At 40.3% G+C, this 16465-nt stretch overlaps 1 protein-coding gene across 1 annotated transcript in view; it reads right to left on the bottom strand.

The window, feature by feature from the left end:
- Positions 1 to 802: 802 nt before the first annotated feature.
- The window catches only part of ANOS1 (anosmin 1), a 130903-nt gene continuing 115240 nt past the window's right edge, over positions 803 to 16465 (bottom strand). Inside the window, exons 10-14 of the mRNA XM_026456132.1 lie at positions 7832 to 7926; positions 4612 to 4783; positions 3444 to 3664; positions 2157 to 2298; positions 803 to 920 (exon numbers count right to left, since the gene is read on the bottom strand). Coding sequence (XP_026311917.1) covers positions 862 to 920; positions 2157 to 2298; positions 3444 to 3664; positions 4612 to 4783; positions 7832 to 7926 — 689 coding nt within the window. The 3' untranslated portion in view covers positions 803 to 861. The remainder of the gene's footprint in view (positions 921 to 2156; positions 2299 to 3443; positions 3665 to 4611; positions 4784 to 7831; positions 7927 to 16465) is intronic.

The following is a 16465-nucleotide window of genomic DNA, read 5'->3' as shown; positions in this document are numbered from 1 at the left end:
GAAGTTTTGTGAATTTTCAGATGGTGAAACAAAAGTGCACCAAAAGCTATTATCCACATTGAGGAAAATAAGGGAAAATATAAATAAGATAACATATCAGGAAAATCTCTCACATAATATGATCAAATATTAAAAGGCATCCCCAAGAAATAATTTTCATTTCTCCAAGGTAAAATCTGGTTAGCAGCTTATTTCATTTGAGTTCCTCTGGCTTGGGTGTCTTTTGTAAATCATAATTTATAGAAGGAACTTTCATTTACCTTTGCGTAAAGAGCAGCATAAGGTACTTAAAGTAGGAGCATTTTTAGATTTAAATTCGTTGGTATATTTTAGATTACACATTTTCATTTAAAAATTACGTAGGATAAAAATGATCTTAGGAAAGATTCGAATCAACAAAGCTGTATAATCTTAGTTGATTTTTCATATTGAATCAATAATTTTGTCAAAAATACATTTTATTGATTAGATTTATGCTTAGTGTTATGTGTGAATTGTGTATTTGTTACTCTCGTTTTTGGGGCGGAGTTTGGTACTCCAAATTCAGGGAAAACTGAGTTCTGTTGTAATTCAATAGAAATGAGCGACACCATACATGAAAACAAACTTTAGCATTACACAGGCCTATTCTTCATTTTCTCCAAGCTTGCAGGGCACTGGTGTCTGTCTTCACCAATCTACTGTTTCTCACTTGTCTCCAGATGTATCCGTGATTGACAGAAGTTCTTCCTGCACTAAAGTCACATAGGAGAGTACGGGCCTCTGAGCAGTTCCCACTGCCTCTGGAAGTGTGCATGTCTCATGGCTGAAGTTCAACAAGCTTACACATCTGTCCAATTTCAAAAACTCTTTTTGAACAGTTTAGTATCTTTCTGGAGAAGGCTTGTAATGATGTGGATGACGATGCTTAAGATGAGATCCTAAAAAGTGACAAAATATGTCAGTCACATCCATTTATATGTATCAAATAAATGATAGAATGACTTTTATTTGTAGAAAAAGCACGACTTTTATTTGTAGAAAAAGCACGAGACCCTGGCAAATGTTCCTTCCTATGACCACGTCTTTCCTATTCTGAATCTGAATGTACAACCACACTCTTTCTCTCCTTTTCCTCTTTGATGCCTTGCTAAACCATAAAATAATAAGAAAAAGACAAGCTCCTTTCCTTAAGCTCACACTTATTCAATCAAACCATAATCCTTTTTTATTTGCTCAAAGAAGTTTTAAAAATTATCAAATACTTTTGTTAAATGGAATTTCTATGAAGGAATATCAGAAAAGCATTTATCCGACAAAAATTTTAGAGGCTATCAAGCTCTCCCATTGTAATAGTTTTTGTTTTTCTTCAAATTATAAACATACCAAGTTATCAATTATAAGCATACCAATCTATCATTTAAAAAAATCAGAGTTAAAACTATGACTAATTCTAAATGTTTTATCCACACACTAATCATCAGACACTTTTTTTAAATTTAAGCTTGAAAATAAAGTAAACAAAGTACATAATTTAAAAATCAGCAAGAGGCTGTTTTGAAAATCTAGCTGACAATTTTCTTCTTAAATTTTACTTGATTTAGCAATAAATGAAGTAGGTGGACTTGGGTCATATCATGAAGAAAATTCATGACATTTATTACAGTAATATCTATGTAACAAGAACATAAGTTCCTTAGGAAAATATTATTCCCTATATTGTGATATTTGAAAATATTGATTTAAAAATATTTCAGTTTGATATGAAACTACAGATTTTTTTCCCGTATGTATTTATGGTTTAAAAGACAAGGAAAAAAGCATGCATTATACAGGGAAAAATGCAAGGAAGGAAAAAAAATAAAGGAAGGATAGAGGAAAGGAGAAAAGAAGAGAGGGAAGGAGAGAGGGATGGAGAAAGGAAACAAGGAAGGAGCAAAGAAAGGGAGAAAAGGGGTAAGAGGAAGGGAGGGAGAAAAAGAGCAATTAAGCATCAACTATGCATTTTATACTACAGGTACCGGAGTAGAATCTAGTAAGTCGGTACAAACCGGGAGAAAGAATTTCAGATGATGACAATTTCCCTATCTCATAGAAACCTGTAATAGTGTTTTTATTTGTTTTCATTTTCCAGCAAGAGTTTTCTCTATGTTCACAAGACCTGACACCCCACTCACTGTGTGGTGAAGAGGGTGGGAGCTCCGGCGTCCGGAACGTCTTGATGGTGGCCGGCCCCTCCCCTCCTGGGGTCAGCACTTGCACTTCCAGTCGGTAAAGAGTAGACGGTCTCAGATTGGGCACTGTTAGGACATAGTGATCCTAAGGGGACAACATAAAAGAGGATGCTCACTGACAACCTTTCAGAGACAACGCTCAATGCACAGAGAGCCTAGACCAGTATTTCCCCCACTGGAGAATATCATACACAGGCAAGTGTGGCTGCTTTGTAAAGGCACAGTTTAATTTATAGACTATTTCTCATTTGTGGGGGTTCTCTGCCATATGGTTTCTTAGCACCTCACTCAATTCTTGGCAGCCTAAGACACTTGGCAGAGTTAAAATATGCTGAGGTGCCAGTTCTCAGGGCTCACTCCTGGGATTCTATTTATTTATTTTTTAATTTCTTAACATAAGACTTTCCCATGGTTTAAAGTCTTCAGTTGCACATCTTGTGATATGAATTCTTGATAATCCAAATTTCAGTGAATGAGCCGACTGTTTTTCTTAAAACACAGTATCTGTCAATGCCCACAACTGAATGTGTTTATTTTTATGCCAACACATTCTTCTCAAAACTCAATAAAACCTAGTACATTTATAGAATAACTACTCTCTAATTCCACGGAACGTTTCCTTCTGAGATTTCAGTTGTGTTTCTTTCCCTCTCCTGCCCTGCCCTGCCCCCCTTTTGGATTTTGTAATGGTAGTTGGCTACTCTAAGGGCATTTTCAGGGAGGGTAAAATCCCACACTATTTTTTTTTTTTTTTTTGAAGCCAAGGAATTAAGTGACCTGGAAGACAGGCCAACTCATTACAGCCTCGAGCCAAATTTGAAGTTGGAGGGAAGACAGATAAACGATAAGCTTCTTTTAGCTATTCCCCCCCAACCCCTTTCCAATTCAACACTTCAAACAGGGCATGTCCACCTGGACCAGAGAGACACAAGGTTAACAAAGAGAGAAGAAAATGGCTCAATCACACATACAAGATAGGGTAAGGTCTTTTCATGAGTTGGCTCTAGCCATCAAACTTTATCTAGATGGCAGCTTATGCTACTTCTTAGCTATGCAAGTCACATTTGTAATGTGTTAATGCTTGCAAAAGATACACTCAGAAGAAGAAAATGCAAAAATAAGACTCAATAGTACAGCACACAGAATGACAGAGGTAGGCACCTCTGAAGGTCAGTATAAAGGAGCAGTAGATACCGATGACACGGACACAGTATAAGAGGTGGGACCTACGGAAGGCAGGATCTGGGACTGTGAAATAATGCTGTTGGGTAGGCTGTTCTGTCTGCTTTCCGTAGTGACCTCAGCCCAAGTCACTTGAAACCCAGTCATGGGCTGATAGAGATTGGCCTTGGCCATCTTCCAAGAAAAGTGACCCGTGATGTTCACATCCTGGACGATGAATGAAGCAGAAAGGTTCTCAGGCTTAGCTAGCACCTTAGAAAGAACATGACCTGCAGCAATGCAAGAAGGAAAACCAGGATTAGGTGACTGGAGAAGGTGTGCCCATGGGATCCACCGTAGGAATTTTCAGCGGCCAGTCTGTGGGATGATATTAATAGAAGCAATGTGACTTCGTTCTTTAAACATGGGTTCAGGCAATCACCCCTTTGACATATGGGGATAGGTTGAGTAGGAATCTCCTCACTACAACTTTGTACTAAATGCTTCTTCCAATCTTTCGGGGGTCATTTTTAGAATGCTCTTTTGAAGATGGAAGCAGGAGAGCAGTTTAGACCCTGGCAGGACTTAGCTATTTCTTAAAGAATAGCGTTGACTGCAGTGAGAAGATAAATATTAAAGTTGTTAGAAGAGTTATTAAATCCAAGGCTTTTTTTTTTTTCTTCTTTAGAGGCAGGATCTTGCTATGTTGCCCATGCTGATCTGGAACTCCAGGTTTAAGTGATTCTCCCATCTCAGCCTCCCAAAGTACTGGGATTTCAGGCATAAGCCGCCATGCCTGGTCAAATCCAGGGCATTTAAAAGAGTTTTTCCCACTGCAAGACAGGGACTTTGGCAAGGAAAGGGGTTGGAAGGTACAGATGTGAGGTTTGCTAGGTTGACGTGGAAAGTGTGTGAGTATAACCCACACAGCAAAGAGGTGGGATAAAAATGAAATATTTATATCAAACTTTGCGAAAACACAAGCAGTATCTAAATGTTTGCCTTCATTTCCAAAGGGTAACATTACTATCAAAGGACATCTTTCCAAGGCTGTTAGGCTTTAAAATAACACATTCATTCCTACATATCTTCTGTCCACATTGGGTCATCATTACACAACTTAGAAAGAGAGGCACTTTTCGTTTTTATGGTCTTGTGAAATGCAGTTTGGCAAGGTTTGCAAAGTGCTGTTGACACCTTAGACCTAGATGCAGAAATCCTTCAGGTGAAAACGTACCTGCTTCGCCAGGGCAGCCAACGGGCTTGTGGCTCTTCCCCTTAAGAGCAGAGCATGGTGGAGTAGTGAAGAAAATGACCTCTGCCTTGGAGTGACCTTTTGGCCGTATTGCTTGGACAGTCACCTTATACTTACAGGAAAATGACAGATCTTGAAGAATTATATAATTTTCCTAGAGCAAGAGAAAGAGAATTATGCTAGCAATAAGTCTCATTAGGGATTAAAAAACACTGGCAAGAATTGAAATCATATCCCATCCAACAAGGATGTTTTCCCATATAGTGTGTGCAATATGGCTTTTATAAAACGTACAAAGCACACACTGTCTACATTTTGATTAATGACAATTGTGAAACACTCCCATGGCTGCGGGATATACCTTCTAGAATTAAACAGCATCATAATAATTCCTCATCAAAGCACGCTACTTCTGAGGTCACAACCAGCATTTCTGAGTTGGCAGCAGTGCAGGCAGTGATGTAAAGCTGTAAATACAAATCTAACTTTTTTCAGTTAAAAAAGAACTAATGCTGGCTTCTCCGAGACACAGAATTAGTTTATATATAAGTTTTTCTGTTAAAAAATGATATTCTTTAGCAATGTAAATTTTCCCTTTTTTGGAGTGCTGTTACTGTTTTCTGCCATAATGTTGTGATTAAATATAAATAAAAGAAAGAGGCTAAATGGTAAGGAGTCAGGGGCTAAGAATGTAACTTTACATTATCTTTGATAATGTCGAAAGATGACATTTCCTGTGATAATAGGTGTGCACCTTTGTTTCTTTTCTATGTGGCTAAGTTGCGCTTATCCATTCTGTTTGGTATTTACCAATTCTTAATGTATATGTATAAAAGTGCAGATGGATAGCTGGGCATGGTGACTCGTGTCATAGTCCTAGCTACTTGAGAGGCTGAGGTGGGAGGATTGCTTGAACTCAGGAGTTTGTGACCAGCCTGGGCAACATAGTGAGACTTCATGTTTTGTGTGTGTGTGTGTGTGTGTGTGTGTGTGTGTGCGCGCGAGTGTGTGTTTAATTATTTTAAGAGAGAAAAAAAGGCACAGATGGAACATCTCTGGAACTCATTGGATGATGGGTAGGGGGTCTTGCTAGAAAGCAGCAGGGCTGAAGGGAAAAACATGAGACAATAATTCAAATGAAAACTGAGGCATGAGTGATTTACTTAAGTGAGGAGTGGAAGTGGCAGCAGGTGACACAGCACTGAATGTTCAAAAGAGATGGGGAGTGACCTCCAGGCCTGCTGGCCCTTCATCCAGATGGTGACAGGAGATGGGGTGCACCCAACTCTGCAGCCAGTTAGTATAAACAGTGAATAGAAAACAAATCAATCTGGACAATGCAAGCCCAAGCCAAGGCTGCCATGTCTCTTTGGGAGTCTGAATTGCTTTTGTTTGGAAATAAATCTGCTCTTTATATGGGACCGTATTGGAATCCAAGGTTAGCTATTAAGGATCCTGTTTCACAGATATTTCAAGATTGCTTTCATGTTGCATAGGAGGCAGACATCTGCAGCAGTAAGTGAATTAGTGGATGCTCCATTGTAGCATAAAAACAAATTATAATAGGCCGGGCGCGGTGGCTCAAGCCTGTAATCCCAGCACTTTGGGAGGCTGAGACGGGTGGATCACGAGGTCAGGAGATGGAGACCATCCTGGCTAACACGGTGAAACCCCATCTCTACTAAAAAATACAAAAAACTAGCCGGGCGAGGTGGCGGGTGCCTGTAGTCCCAGCTACTCAGGAGGCTGAGGCAGGAGAATGGCGTAAACCCGGAAGGCGGAGCTTGCAGTGAGCCGAGATCGCGCCACTGCACTCCAGCCTGGGCCACAGAGTGAGACTCCATCTCAAAAAACAAACAAACAAACAAACAAACAAACAAAAAAACCCAAATTATAATAATTGGATCTAAAGGTTTAAAAATAAATACAGATAAGTTCTAAGGCCCTAGAAGGATAATTTTTCAGGAGTTTGATTTTTATTTCTACCGGATACATTACATCTGCTCAGCAAATAGTTGTTACCACTTTCAGAGTTCCTAAAGATGATAAGCCTAGGATTGGGGAATCGCACTGACATAAGCCCAGTTCTGTGGGGTTCTGAGGCACGCACATATCAGTAAAACAAAAACCTCACCCCTCTGCCCACAAAAATGTTAATAATTCTCGCTTCTGTTTATTTCTTTCTCCACTTTTCAAGTCAATTTCCCTATTTAGAATGTCTGTTGAATTATTTTACTGAAGGTCACAAACACTGGAGTTAATTTAAGGATAAATAAAGGGAGAAACTTTGGTGAACATGAGACAAACCAAATCCAGTAAAACAGAAAAAGAAGCTGTGTATTTCTGAAAATCCAATGACTTGTTTTATCTCATTATCTTAAAATTATGCCAGTAGGTCTGGTTCTTAAAATATGGTGCTTGCTTTAGAAAATGTTCAAAACAAAAATATTCTAGTTACATATCACAAATCAAAACACTGTATGTTTGGGGCCATGTTTTTGGATTTTTTAAACTGTCCTGAGGTGTTACATATAAATTGCCATCAAAGTGTATTATACACTTTGTATAATACAATGACCCCTTAAACATTTTGTGTTGGTTTGTTGATTCTAATCTATAATTCATGTACTAACCCCAAAATATTTAGAATAATATTTTGGGCAATATTGACAGAGTTGCTATCCTCAGAGAGTTTAACATTCTCTTAAAGTTAAAAGGCAAAATATTGGTGCATGCTATACAGGACAGGGAGATTATTTCACTAACTGAGCTGATGGCATTTAGGGACATGGTGCGAAACGATAGAGTCACATAGAAATTCACTTGTACAACTACACCTTTAGATCACGGTGACATGTCAAAATTCAGAAAATAATTAAAAGGTTTTGTCCAGTTAAGATGAAGCACACAGATACTCAGGCATATTTTCACCTGAAATATGGGAGTTCTTTAAGAACTGTGTCTTTAGTCTCTGCACTTTAGGTTCTGCTCCATGATGATAACAGAGTAAGCTCCCAGTGCAATGGTGTGAATGGATAAAATAATGAGTGAATATAATGATCATTCTGTTTTCCATTTCCATCAAGTCATTACTCAATAGCTGATTTGTGAGAATGAGTTATCTGTTTGACATGTCTAGTTTGTATATCCCCCAGTCTAATTATGTTCACAGATCAAGTTGGCCTAGAGATCATGTCCTTACGTGGGTCATGCCAGATGATGCCTCTGATCCGGTTGTTCTGTTGTGGGCACACACTTCGGGAAACCACCGCACATGATATCGGTTGACAGTAGGATCTATAATGCCAAAACACACAACCAAAAATAATAGGCTGGATGTTACATTCCATGTAGCCTGGGGTTCTTGAACTTGAGAGGAGAAAAGGAGAGGAAATGGAACTCTACAGGTGACCAGTAAATGCAAAGGTGAGCCAAAGGAGGTGAGATTCTGATTACTTCATAATTATAATAATGAATAATTCTGAATACTTAATGATTAAGAACAAAGTAAGGGAAAAAAGTAATATACTGCCAAGGGAAAACCTGTGCTGAAGTGCAAGTACTAAGTAGAAAAAAAAATTAGTAAAGTCATAGCAAAATGATACAAAAGATGTCTTGAGAATAACCTAGCCATGGTTTTTACAGTAGGCAAAGCCCTATAGTGAAAGGTAACACCTAGCAACAGCCCTTGTAATTCCTGTTGTAGAAGAGATTCATCAGAAGTTTCTCAATCCTACCTTTTTTTAAAAAATAAAAGTGAGATACTATTGAATCCACACAAGAACAAAAACATTGCCTTCACACTTGCAGAATTGGCTATCCATGTTTATTTCCTGTTACGTATTGCCATAAAGAAGTTCTTTTGTCAAAAGGATAGGGATGTATGTTTCCCGCTCCCCCTTAACCAAGTGCATCGTGGCATTTCTGTATGGCTGATCCCTACTGAAATATGACTTGGTGTTCTCAAACACAGGCCAGAAGACTGACCCTTTGAACATGTTTATTCCCAGGGCAAGAGGCATACTTTCTGTACATTTCTTTACTTTGGACAATAAAGTGGGGGAAAAAAAGAGAAAATAATGACAAGCAACTCAATGAGTGTGGGAAAGCAGGCCTTGACAGTCTCGGGTCTACTAATCACCCCAGTGTGTCCGAGGGGTGTGAAATGGCACCAAACGGCACTATTTGGCAGGTGATTAACATCTTGTCCCCAACATCATGCCAAGTGTTTGATGGGGGTTTTCAGAGGACAAAACTCTTTGATGAAATTGGGCTGATCTAGTGGGAACTTTGTTTTGAGCACTTTGGAACCAGAAAAGAAGAACTTTAAATGAGAGAAAGCAAACAGATATAAAAGTGGGCACTCAGGGCATTTAGTTAAAAGAGAAATCACGTACTAGAGGTTTTAATTTTTACATAGCAGACATCAAGCGTTTATTTTTTTAAAAAAGAATTATAGGCTATGCACAAGGCTGATGTCAATCACTGAGTGTGTTCATGTTCTTCCATTCAACAGCAGTGAAATAATCACACAGGAGTGGCTGCTGCCCTCCTGAATTTTACATAGAAATGGGGCCAATAATAACAGAGAATAAATACAATACATAGATAAGATAGATATTATGTTAGAAGGTAATAAGTCTACATATAAATACAGAAGGTGGCCGGGCACGGTGGCTCACGCCTGTAATCCCAGCACTTTGGGAGGCCGAGGCAGGCAGATCACAAGGTCAGGAGTTCGAGACCAGCCTAGCCAACATGGTGAAACCCCCTCTCTACTAAACATACAAAAATTAGCCAGGCGTGGTGGCAGGCGCCTGTAATCCCAGCTACTCGGGAGGCTGAGGCCGGAGAATCTCTTGAAACCAGAAAGCGGATGTTCAGTGAGCCGAGATCGCCACTGCACTCCAGTTGGGGCAACAAGAGGGAAACTTCGTCCCCCCTGCCCCCACCCCCACAAAAAAAACCCAGAAGGTAAAAGCAGTAGGGTGGATTGACAAAAAGTGCTGATTTTATATAAGGCGGCTGGCGTGTGTTCAATTCTGAGTCAGGACTTGAAGAAGGTATAGCAGTGGGTAGTGGCACTGCAGAGACCTGTGGGAGGGCGTTCTCAGCCAGCCCTGTCCAACAGAACTGGCGGTTGGGATGGAAATGTTCTGTCTGTGGTAAACACTAGTCACCTGTGCCTATAAAGAACTTCACATGTCCTCTGTTTAACAGAGGAATTAAATTCTTTATTGTTTCATTTTAATTATTTTACATTTAAACAGCTGCAGATGGCCATGGTTACAATATTGGGCAGCTTAAAAGCTCTACTAGCAGGGAATACACAGCACGTGTCAAAGTGCTGACACGAGAACGGAGCGTGACAGATGACTGAGGGTCTTTGGTGAAGAGCAGTCAGGGGACTTGGGGTGGCTATATTACAGGAATACGAGGAGGCTTGGCTGCCCTGGGGATCCTCCATATCCTAAAAATCCTTTACATATTTTACAATGCAATTATATTTTCATAGGAAGCAGCATCAAGAGTCACACATGGGGCACTCCTTTTGGGTTCCCTCCCTTTTGTTAGCCCTAAATCTCGCCATGTCTGAGTTCACTGCACTTGCATCTTCTCTCTGTGTCACCTCCATCAATCACTTCATTGATTCCCATGGCTTGAAAAATTTTTCTGCTGACAGCTCCCAAATGTCTACTTCCACCTGAGCTAGTCCCTTGAAGAGCTGATGCTCCCTCCTTCCTCTCCCATGTGGAGGCTTTCCAAACTCAACTTTGCTGAAGCTACCATGTTGATTTCTGCACCTCAACTTCTCCTTGCATTCACGCTTTTCTTTCTAGCTGTAGGATGCAGAATTTTGACCCCACAGATGACCTTTGAGGAAGGTGGGCTTCAGCCAGCAACTCCAGCAGCCTCAGTGAGCCTCATTCCCTTTATCTGAAAATAAGGATACTAACTCAGCCAATGCAATAGGTTTGGTGTGAGTTTTAAATCAGTTCATGTACTGGTTTTCTATAGCTGCTGTGACAAATTACCATGAGTGTAGCTGCATAAAACAATATAAATGTCTTCTCTTCTGTAAGTCTGAAATGAGTGTCACTGGCCTAAAATCAAGGCAGGCCTGTATTCCTTTCTGGAGACTCCAGGGAAGAATGTATTTTCATGACTTTTCCGGTTTCTAGAGGCTTCTGGCGTTCCTTGGCCGGTGGTGCCCTTTCACCAGCTTCAAAGTCAACAACACTGGGCTGAGTCCTTTGCACCACGCCATCTCTCTGATTCTTGCACTCTGCTTCCCTCTTCTACTTTTAAGGACTTTTGTGATTGTATTTGTTTCCACCCAAATAATTAAGGGTAATGTCCCCATCTCAAGGTTGGCTTTGAGTCACTGAATGGCTTTTCTCTGCCCTCTGAATAAAGACACTAATACTCCTTAGCCTGGCTTTCAGGTCTCCACTGCCTCTGCATATTCATCTCATGCAGAGACTCCTCTCATTCCCAATGTTTTGTTTGATTCTGTCGTTACTTCATGAAGCCCTGTCAACCCCATCTGGTTAGAGCTCCATAACTACAAAGATAATGCCTATTTGCTGTCACTGTTGCATAAACAAAGATGAGCATGGTGCCTGGCAGGTGATAAACAGACAGTAAACATTTAATGAATCAATGAGTGAAAGAAGATATACCAATTCAAATTCATTTTTATTTCTCTACTCATTCTGGCAACAGTGAAAATAATTCCTTATAATCTAAGATATGGAAGAAATAGTGTGAAAAGACATGATATTACATAAGATAATTAAAAGCAATCTGAGAAAGTAAAATATAAATTAAACTTAGATTTAAAATGCCCTGAAAGTATCGTAAATAGCAACCCCAAATGACCAGTATGGGGACATTTATTTTTTTTAAAAGCAAGTCCTAAAAATGCCCACACTCGTTTATGTGACTTGAGTTCCATTTTAACAGGTCGATTCATAGATATTTGCTTTGATGGAAGTTATTTATACAAACATCATGTCCTTAGTTTTATCTTGCCAATTAATAAAATCCTAAGAGCTTGTATTTTAGGTTATGACTGCAGGTCTCAATCTGTAACTAGAATATTAAAAATAGCATAGTTCAGGCTGTGCGTGGTGGCTCATGCCTGTTATACCAGCACTTTGGGAGGTTGAGGCGAGTGGATTGTCTGAGGTCAGGAGCTCAAGAGCAGCCTGGCCAGCATGGTGAAACCCTGTCTCTACTAAAAATACAAAAATTAGCCGGGTATGGTGGCACATGCTTGTAATCCCAGCTACTCGGGAGGCTAAGGCAGGAGAATCGCTTGAACCCAGGAAGTGGATGTTGCAGTGAGCTGAGATCATGCCATTGCACTCTAGCCTGGGCAACAAGAGTAAAACTCTGTCTTAAAAAAATAATAAAATAAAATAAATAGCCAAACACTTCCTGAAGGGCTGTATATGAAAATTCTGTGCTAAATACCCAACTGATCTGGCTCCTTAGCTTAATTATTTCCACAAATAAATGACACTACAAAGAAAGTACTTGAAAATTATTTTTAAGTGATAAAAACTTTACTTGCAATATGCTTCAACTATGGTTCAAAAATTAGATGGATCTAATTTTCTTTTCAAATAGATCTAACTCACAGTGTCTGGCATAAATAAAGAGCTCTCAAATTTTTCATTAAATGTGAATTCCTCAGTTTGCAAAAGTCTAATGACCAAGAATGATAGGGTTATTGACATTAGAGCTCTGAGAAAGAGGCAATCCTTGGGTTCCCCAGAATAATAATTGCTGTAAAAAGAATTGTAAGTCATAGCATTAGGGAAGGGGGCACACACTAAGAGAGGTGTCACAGAATGCCAATTCCACCAGGGTGGGGATTTTTGTCTGCCTCTTTGCAGTGTTTTAGCATCGGAAATGGTGCACTGCATACAGTAGGTGCTCAATAAAGGTTAGTTGAATGAAGTCCTCTCATGGATCAATGCCCCATACTCTATCTGTAAAAATGCTGGTGAAACAGAACTTTCTGATGTTGTACAACTAAAGTAAGAATTTCTGAGTACCACATAGGCACGTTACTTAAAATAGAAGCATGAATGTTTCCTCTATGTCTGAGCTAACTTTTCACATTTATGTTGTAAAAACACAAAGTCTAGAGCTAGAAAACCATCAAGGTGCAGTGACTCATGCCTTCAACCCCAGCGTTTTGGGAGGCTGAGGCTGAAGGATCACCTGAGGCCAGGAGTTTGAGACCATCCTGGGTGACATAGGAAGACCGCATCTCTACAAAAAATAAATTAAAAAAAAAAAAATTAGCTGGGCCGCCAGGCACTGTGGGTCATGCCTGTAATCCCAGCACTTTGGGAGGCCGAGATGGTTGGGTCACCTGAGGGTGGGAGTTTGAGACCAGCCTGACCAACATGGAGAAACCCCATCTCTACTAAAAATACAAAATTAGCCAAGCATGCTGACGCATGCCTGTAATCCCAGCTACTTGGGAGGCTGAGACAGGAGAATCACTTAAACCCGGAAGGCAGAGGTTGCAGTGAGCCGAGATTGTGCCATTGCACTCCAGCCTGGGCAACAAGAGAGAAATTCCTTCTATTAAAACAAACAAACAAACAAACAAAAAAAAAAAAACGAAAGAAAGAAAAGAAAATTAGCTGGGCATGGTGGTGCATGTCTGTAGTCCCAGCTTCTTGGGAGGCTGAGGCAGGAGGATTGCTTGAGGCCAGGAGTTTGAGGATGCAGTGAGCCATGATCATGCCACTGCACTCCAGCCTGGGTGACAGAGCAAGACTCTGTCTCTATGACAAAAAAAGGAAAGAAGAAAGAAAGAAAAGAAAAAGAAGGAGAGGAGAGGAGAGGGGAGGGGAGGGGAGGGGAGGGGAGGGGAAGGCCGGGCGCGGTGGCTCAAGCCTGTAATCCCAGCACTTTGGGAGGCTGAGACGGGTGGATCACGAGGTCAGGAGATCGAGACCATCCTGGCGAACACAGTGAAACCCCGTCTCTACTAAAAAATACAAAAACTAGCTGGGTGAGGTGGCGGGCGCCTGTAGTCCCAGCTACCTGGGAGGCTGAGCCAGGAGAATGGCATGAACCTGGGAGGCGGTGCTTGCAGTGAGCTGAGATCCGGCCACTGCACTCCAGCCTGGGCGACAGAGGGAGACTCCATCTCAAAAAAATAAAATAAAAAAAATTTAAAAAAAATTAATTAATTAAAAAGAAAGGAAAAGAAAGGAAAAAGGAGAAAGAAAGAAAAGAGAAGAAGGAGAGAGAGAGGGAGGGAGAGAGGAAAGGAAGGGAAGGGAAGGGAGGGAGGAAGGAAGGAAGGAAGGAAGGAAGGAAGGTCAGAAAGCCTAAAACAATTGTTTATTCTATTATTACACAGTAAAAATGAACTAATATCAATGGAGTAATAAAATTACTAACAAATTTAGCTAAGTGAAATTGTTTTAAAATAGTTTGTTCACCAAATGCAATGTTGAAAATATTTATTTTCTCCCAGAGCATTCACTATTATAACCCAACTACTATGTGTATTAAGTGAAGAAAGCTAAGATTTGACGTTTAATTTGTTTATCTATGAAACTACATGCTACATCCTAATAACTGAAACTGTCACTGAAAAATGTTGAGGTAAATGAATAGATTTGGGCTTTAGGTTCCTAACTCCAAGTCCAAAAGCAATATTTTGCCCACCATCACTTTTAGGAATGTGACGTAAGAACCCATTTCTGTTTATACTGGAGTTTTGATTAATGAACAAGATTCTTTTCTTCCCTTCCTTATTTGCCAAAAGCATTAAGTCCTTTTAGGTTTTCTTTCTTTTTTTTTTTTCTTTTTTTTTTTGAGACGGAGTCTCGCTCTGTCGCCAGGGCTGGAGTGCAGTGGCTGGATCTCAGCTCACTGCAAGCTCCGCCTCCCAGGTTTACGCCATTCTCCCGCCTCAGCCTCCCGAGTAGCTGGGACTACAGGCACCAGCCACTTCGCCCGGCTAGCTTTTTGTATTTTTTAGTAGAGACGGGGGGTCTCACCGTGTTAGCCAGGATGGTCTCGAACTCCTGACCTCGTGATCCGCCCGTCTTGGCCTCCCAAAGTGCTGGGATTACAGGCTTGAGCCACCGCGCCCGGCCAAGGTTTTCAACTCAGTGTGTCCACAATTGGAAATAAATTATAATTCAAAAATATTCAGCTACTTGTCAAGGAGTTTGAAACCACTTTAGATGGGTCTATTGACTTTCATACAGAGCAGACAATTTCTCATTTTACAAAGTCAAAAAATCCAGAAAATCCAGCCAAAGTGTCCTTTCCCATGACAGAAACGGTGCTGATATTCACATTCCGTACAGAGCTCCGATGCTGGTAATACTGAGTCCATTTCAAAGGTCTCCTTTCCTACATGTGTGATAATTACGAATAAGAACATGTTTTATGAATGTCTGGGGAAACTTTGGTTTGGGATTCTGTAGATCATATGGTGAGTACATAAAACGTTTCTGGAAGGAGGAAAAATGTGGAATAAGTTTGAAACACATACTTTCCTCTTCATTGTTCTTTGGACTTTCCAAAGCTTCCTGCCACTCCCTTCTATCATGTGTTCAACCTCATGAGCTCTGCTACAATTTATATGTACATTTGGCTTTCAAATTTAAAACAGCAAGGGAAATTGGAATGGATAAAATTTAAGAAAAAGGTACTTTTTGGAAAAATACGAAACTCTAATTAGAGCATGAGCTGTTCTCAGCTCCTAATAGTAAGTGGGTGTGTGATCCAATGGAAATCAACTAACATTTGCAGATCCCCTGACAGGAGAGTCAGTGGACTGACCATAGCTCCAGTCAAATCCACAATACTATCACACAGCTACCTCCTGAGCTACAAGTATGTATTTCTCACTGCCTATAACATTTTCTGGCTATCATGCAGTTATCTCAAATTCAACACACCAAAACCAAATTCTCCATATCATGGAGACATATCCCAGGAAACCATAATTCTACTGCTCACAATCTTTGTTAATCGAAGTACTGTTAGTTATTCAAGCTAGAAGGTAAACATTCCATTTAGATCCATTTCTCTTTTTCCCTTCAGCCAGGTCTTAATATCCAAGTGGCCATACATCCTGGCTTTCCTACAGTCTATGTCTGTTGGTGGGGAATAATGTTTACAAATGCCTCCTTTTATTCTCATATAAATCCCACTTCAGACAATAAATTATGTGGACACTTGTATAATACTCTTACGTCACTCGCCAACCTTCCTCCTCCTACTGCTGTGTTTAATTCACGATCTGATTATTTCTCGTCCTGGCTACTGAAATTAACCGACATGCTCTCTCTGAACATTTCCAATCCATTCTCCTTGCACGCTTGCTTTTGCTAACATCTCCAAGTCCTACTCAGACCTTCCCCTGCCACTTTACATTCCTTTCCTCCATATAGAACAAAATCCAAGCTTCCTGGAATAACATATAAGCTTCTCCATCACATCGACATTGATCTGTCTCTCCAGCCTCACACAGTCACTTCTTCAGTCTCACCAATACTTGACATTCCTGATCTTTCTCCCAGCTGCACCTCTTCATTTCCTGGGCCAGAAGTGTTCATCTTCCCTGGCCAAAAAAAGTAATCCAGCCTTTAAAATGTACCTTAAACTTTACCTCCTCTGTGAAAATTCCTCTGCACACAACATCAAAATCTCTCTGCTCTCAACTACTTCAGCTGTTCATCCAGACTGCTGTGAAGAATAATGTCTTATTATGTGGCAACTGCCTATCTGCCTTAGCCTCAGAACTGCAGGTTCCTTAAAGGTAGGAAATATCCCTTATCCA

The sequence above is a fragment of the Piliocolobus tephrosceles genome, chromosome Y (assembly GCF_002776525.5).
Source record: "Piliocolobus tephrosceles isolate RC106 chromosome Y, ASM277652v3, whole genome shotgun sequence".
NCBI classification, from domain to species: Eukaryota; Metazoa; Chordata; class Mammalia; order Primates; family Cercopithecidae; genus Piliocolobus; species Piliocolobus tephrosceles.
The sequence above is the reverse complement of the archived record's forward strand: the minus strand, read 5'-3'. Positions and strand labels throughout refer to the sequence as shown.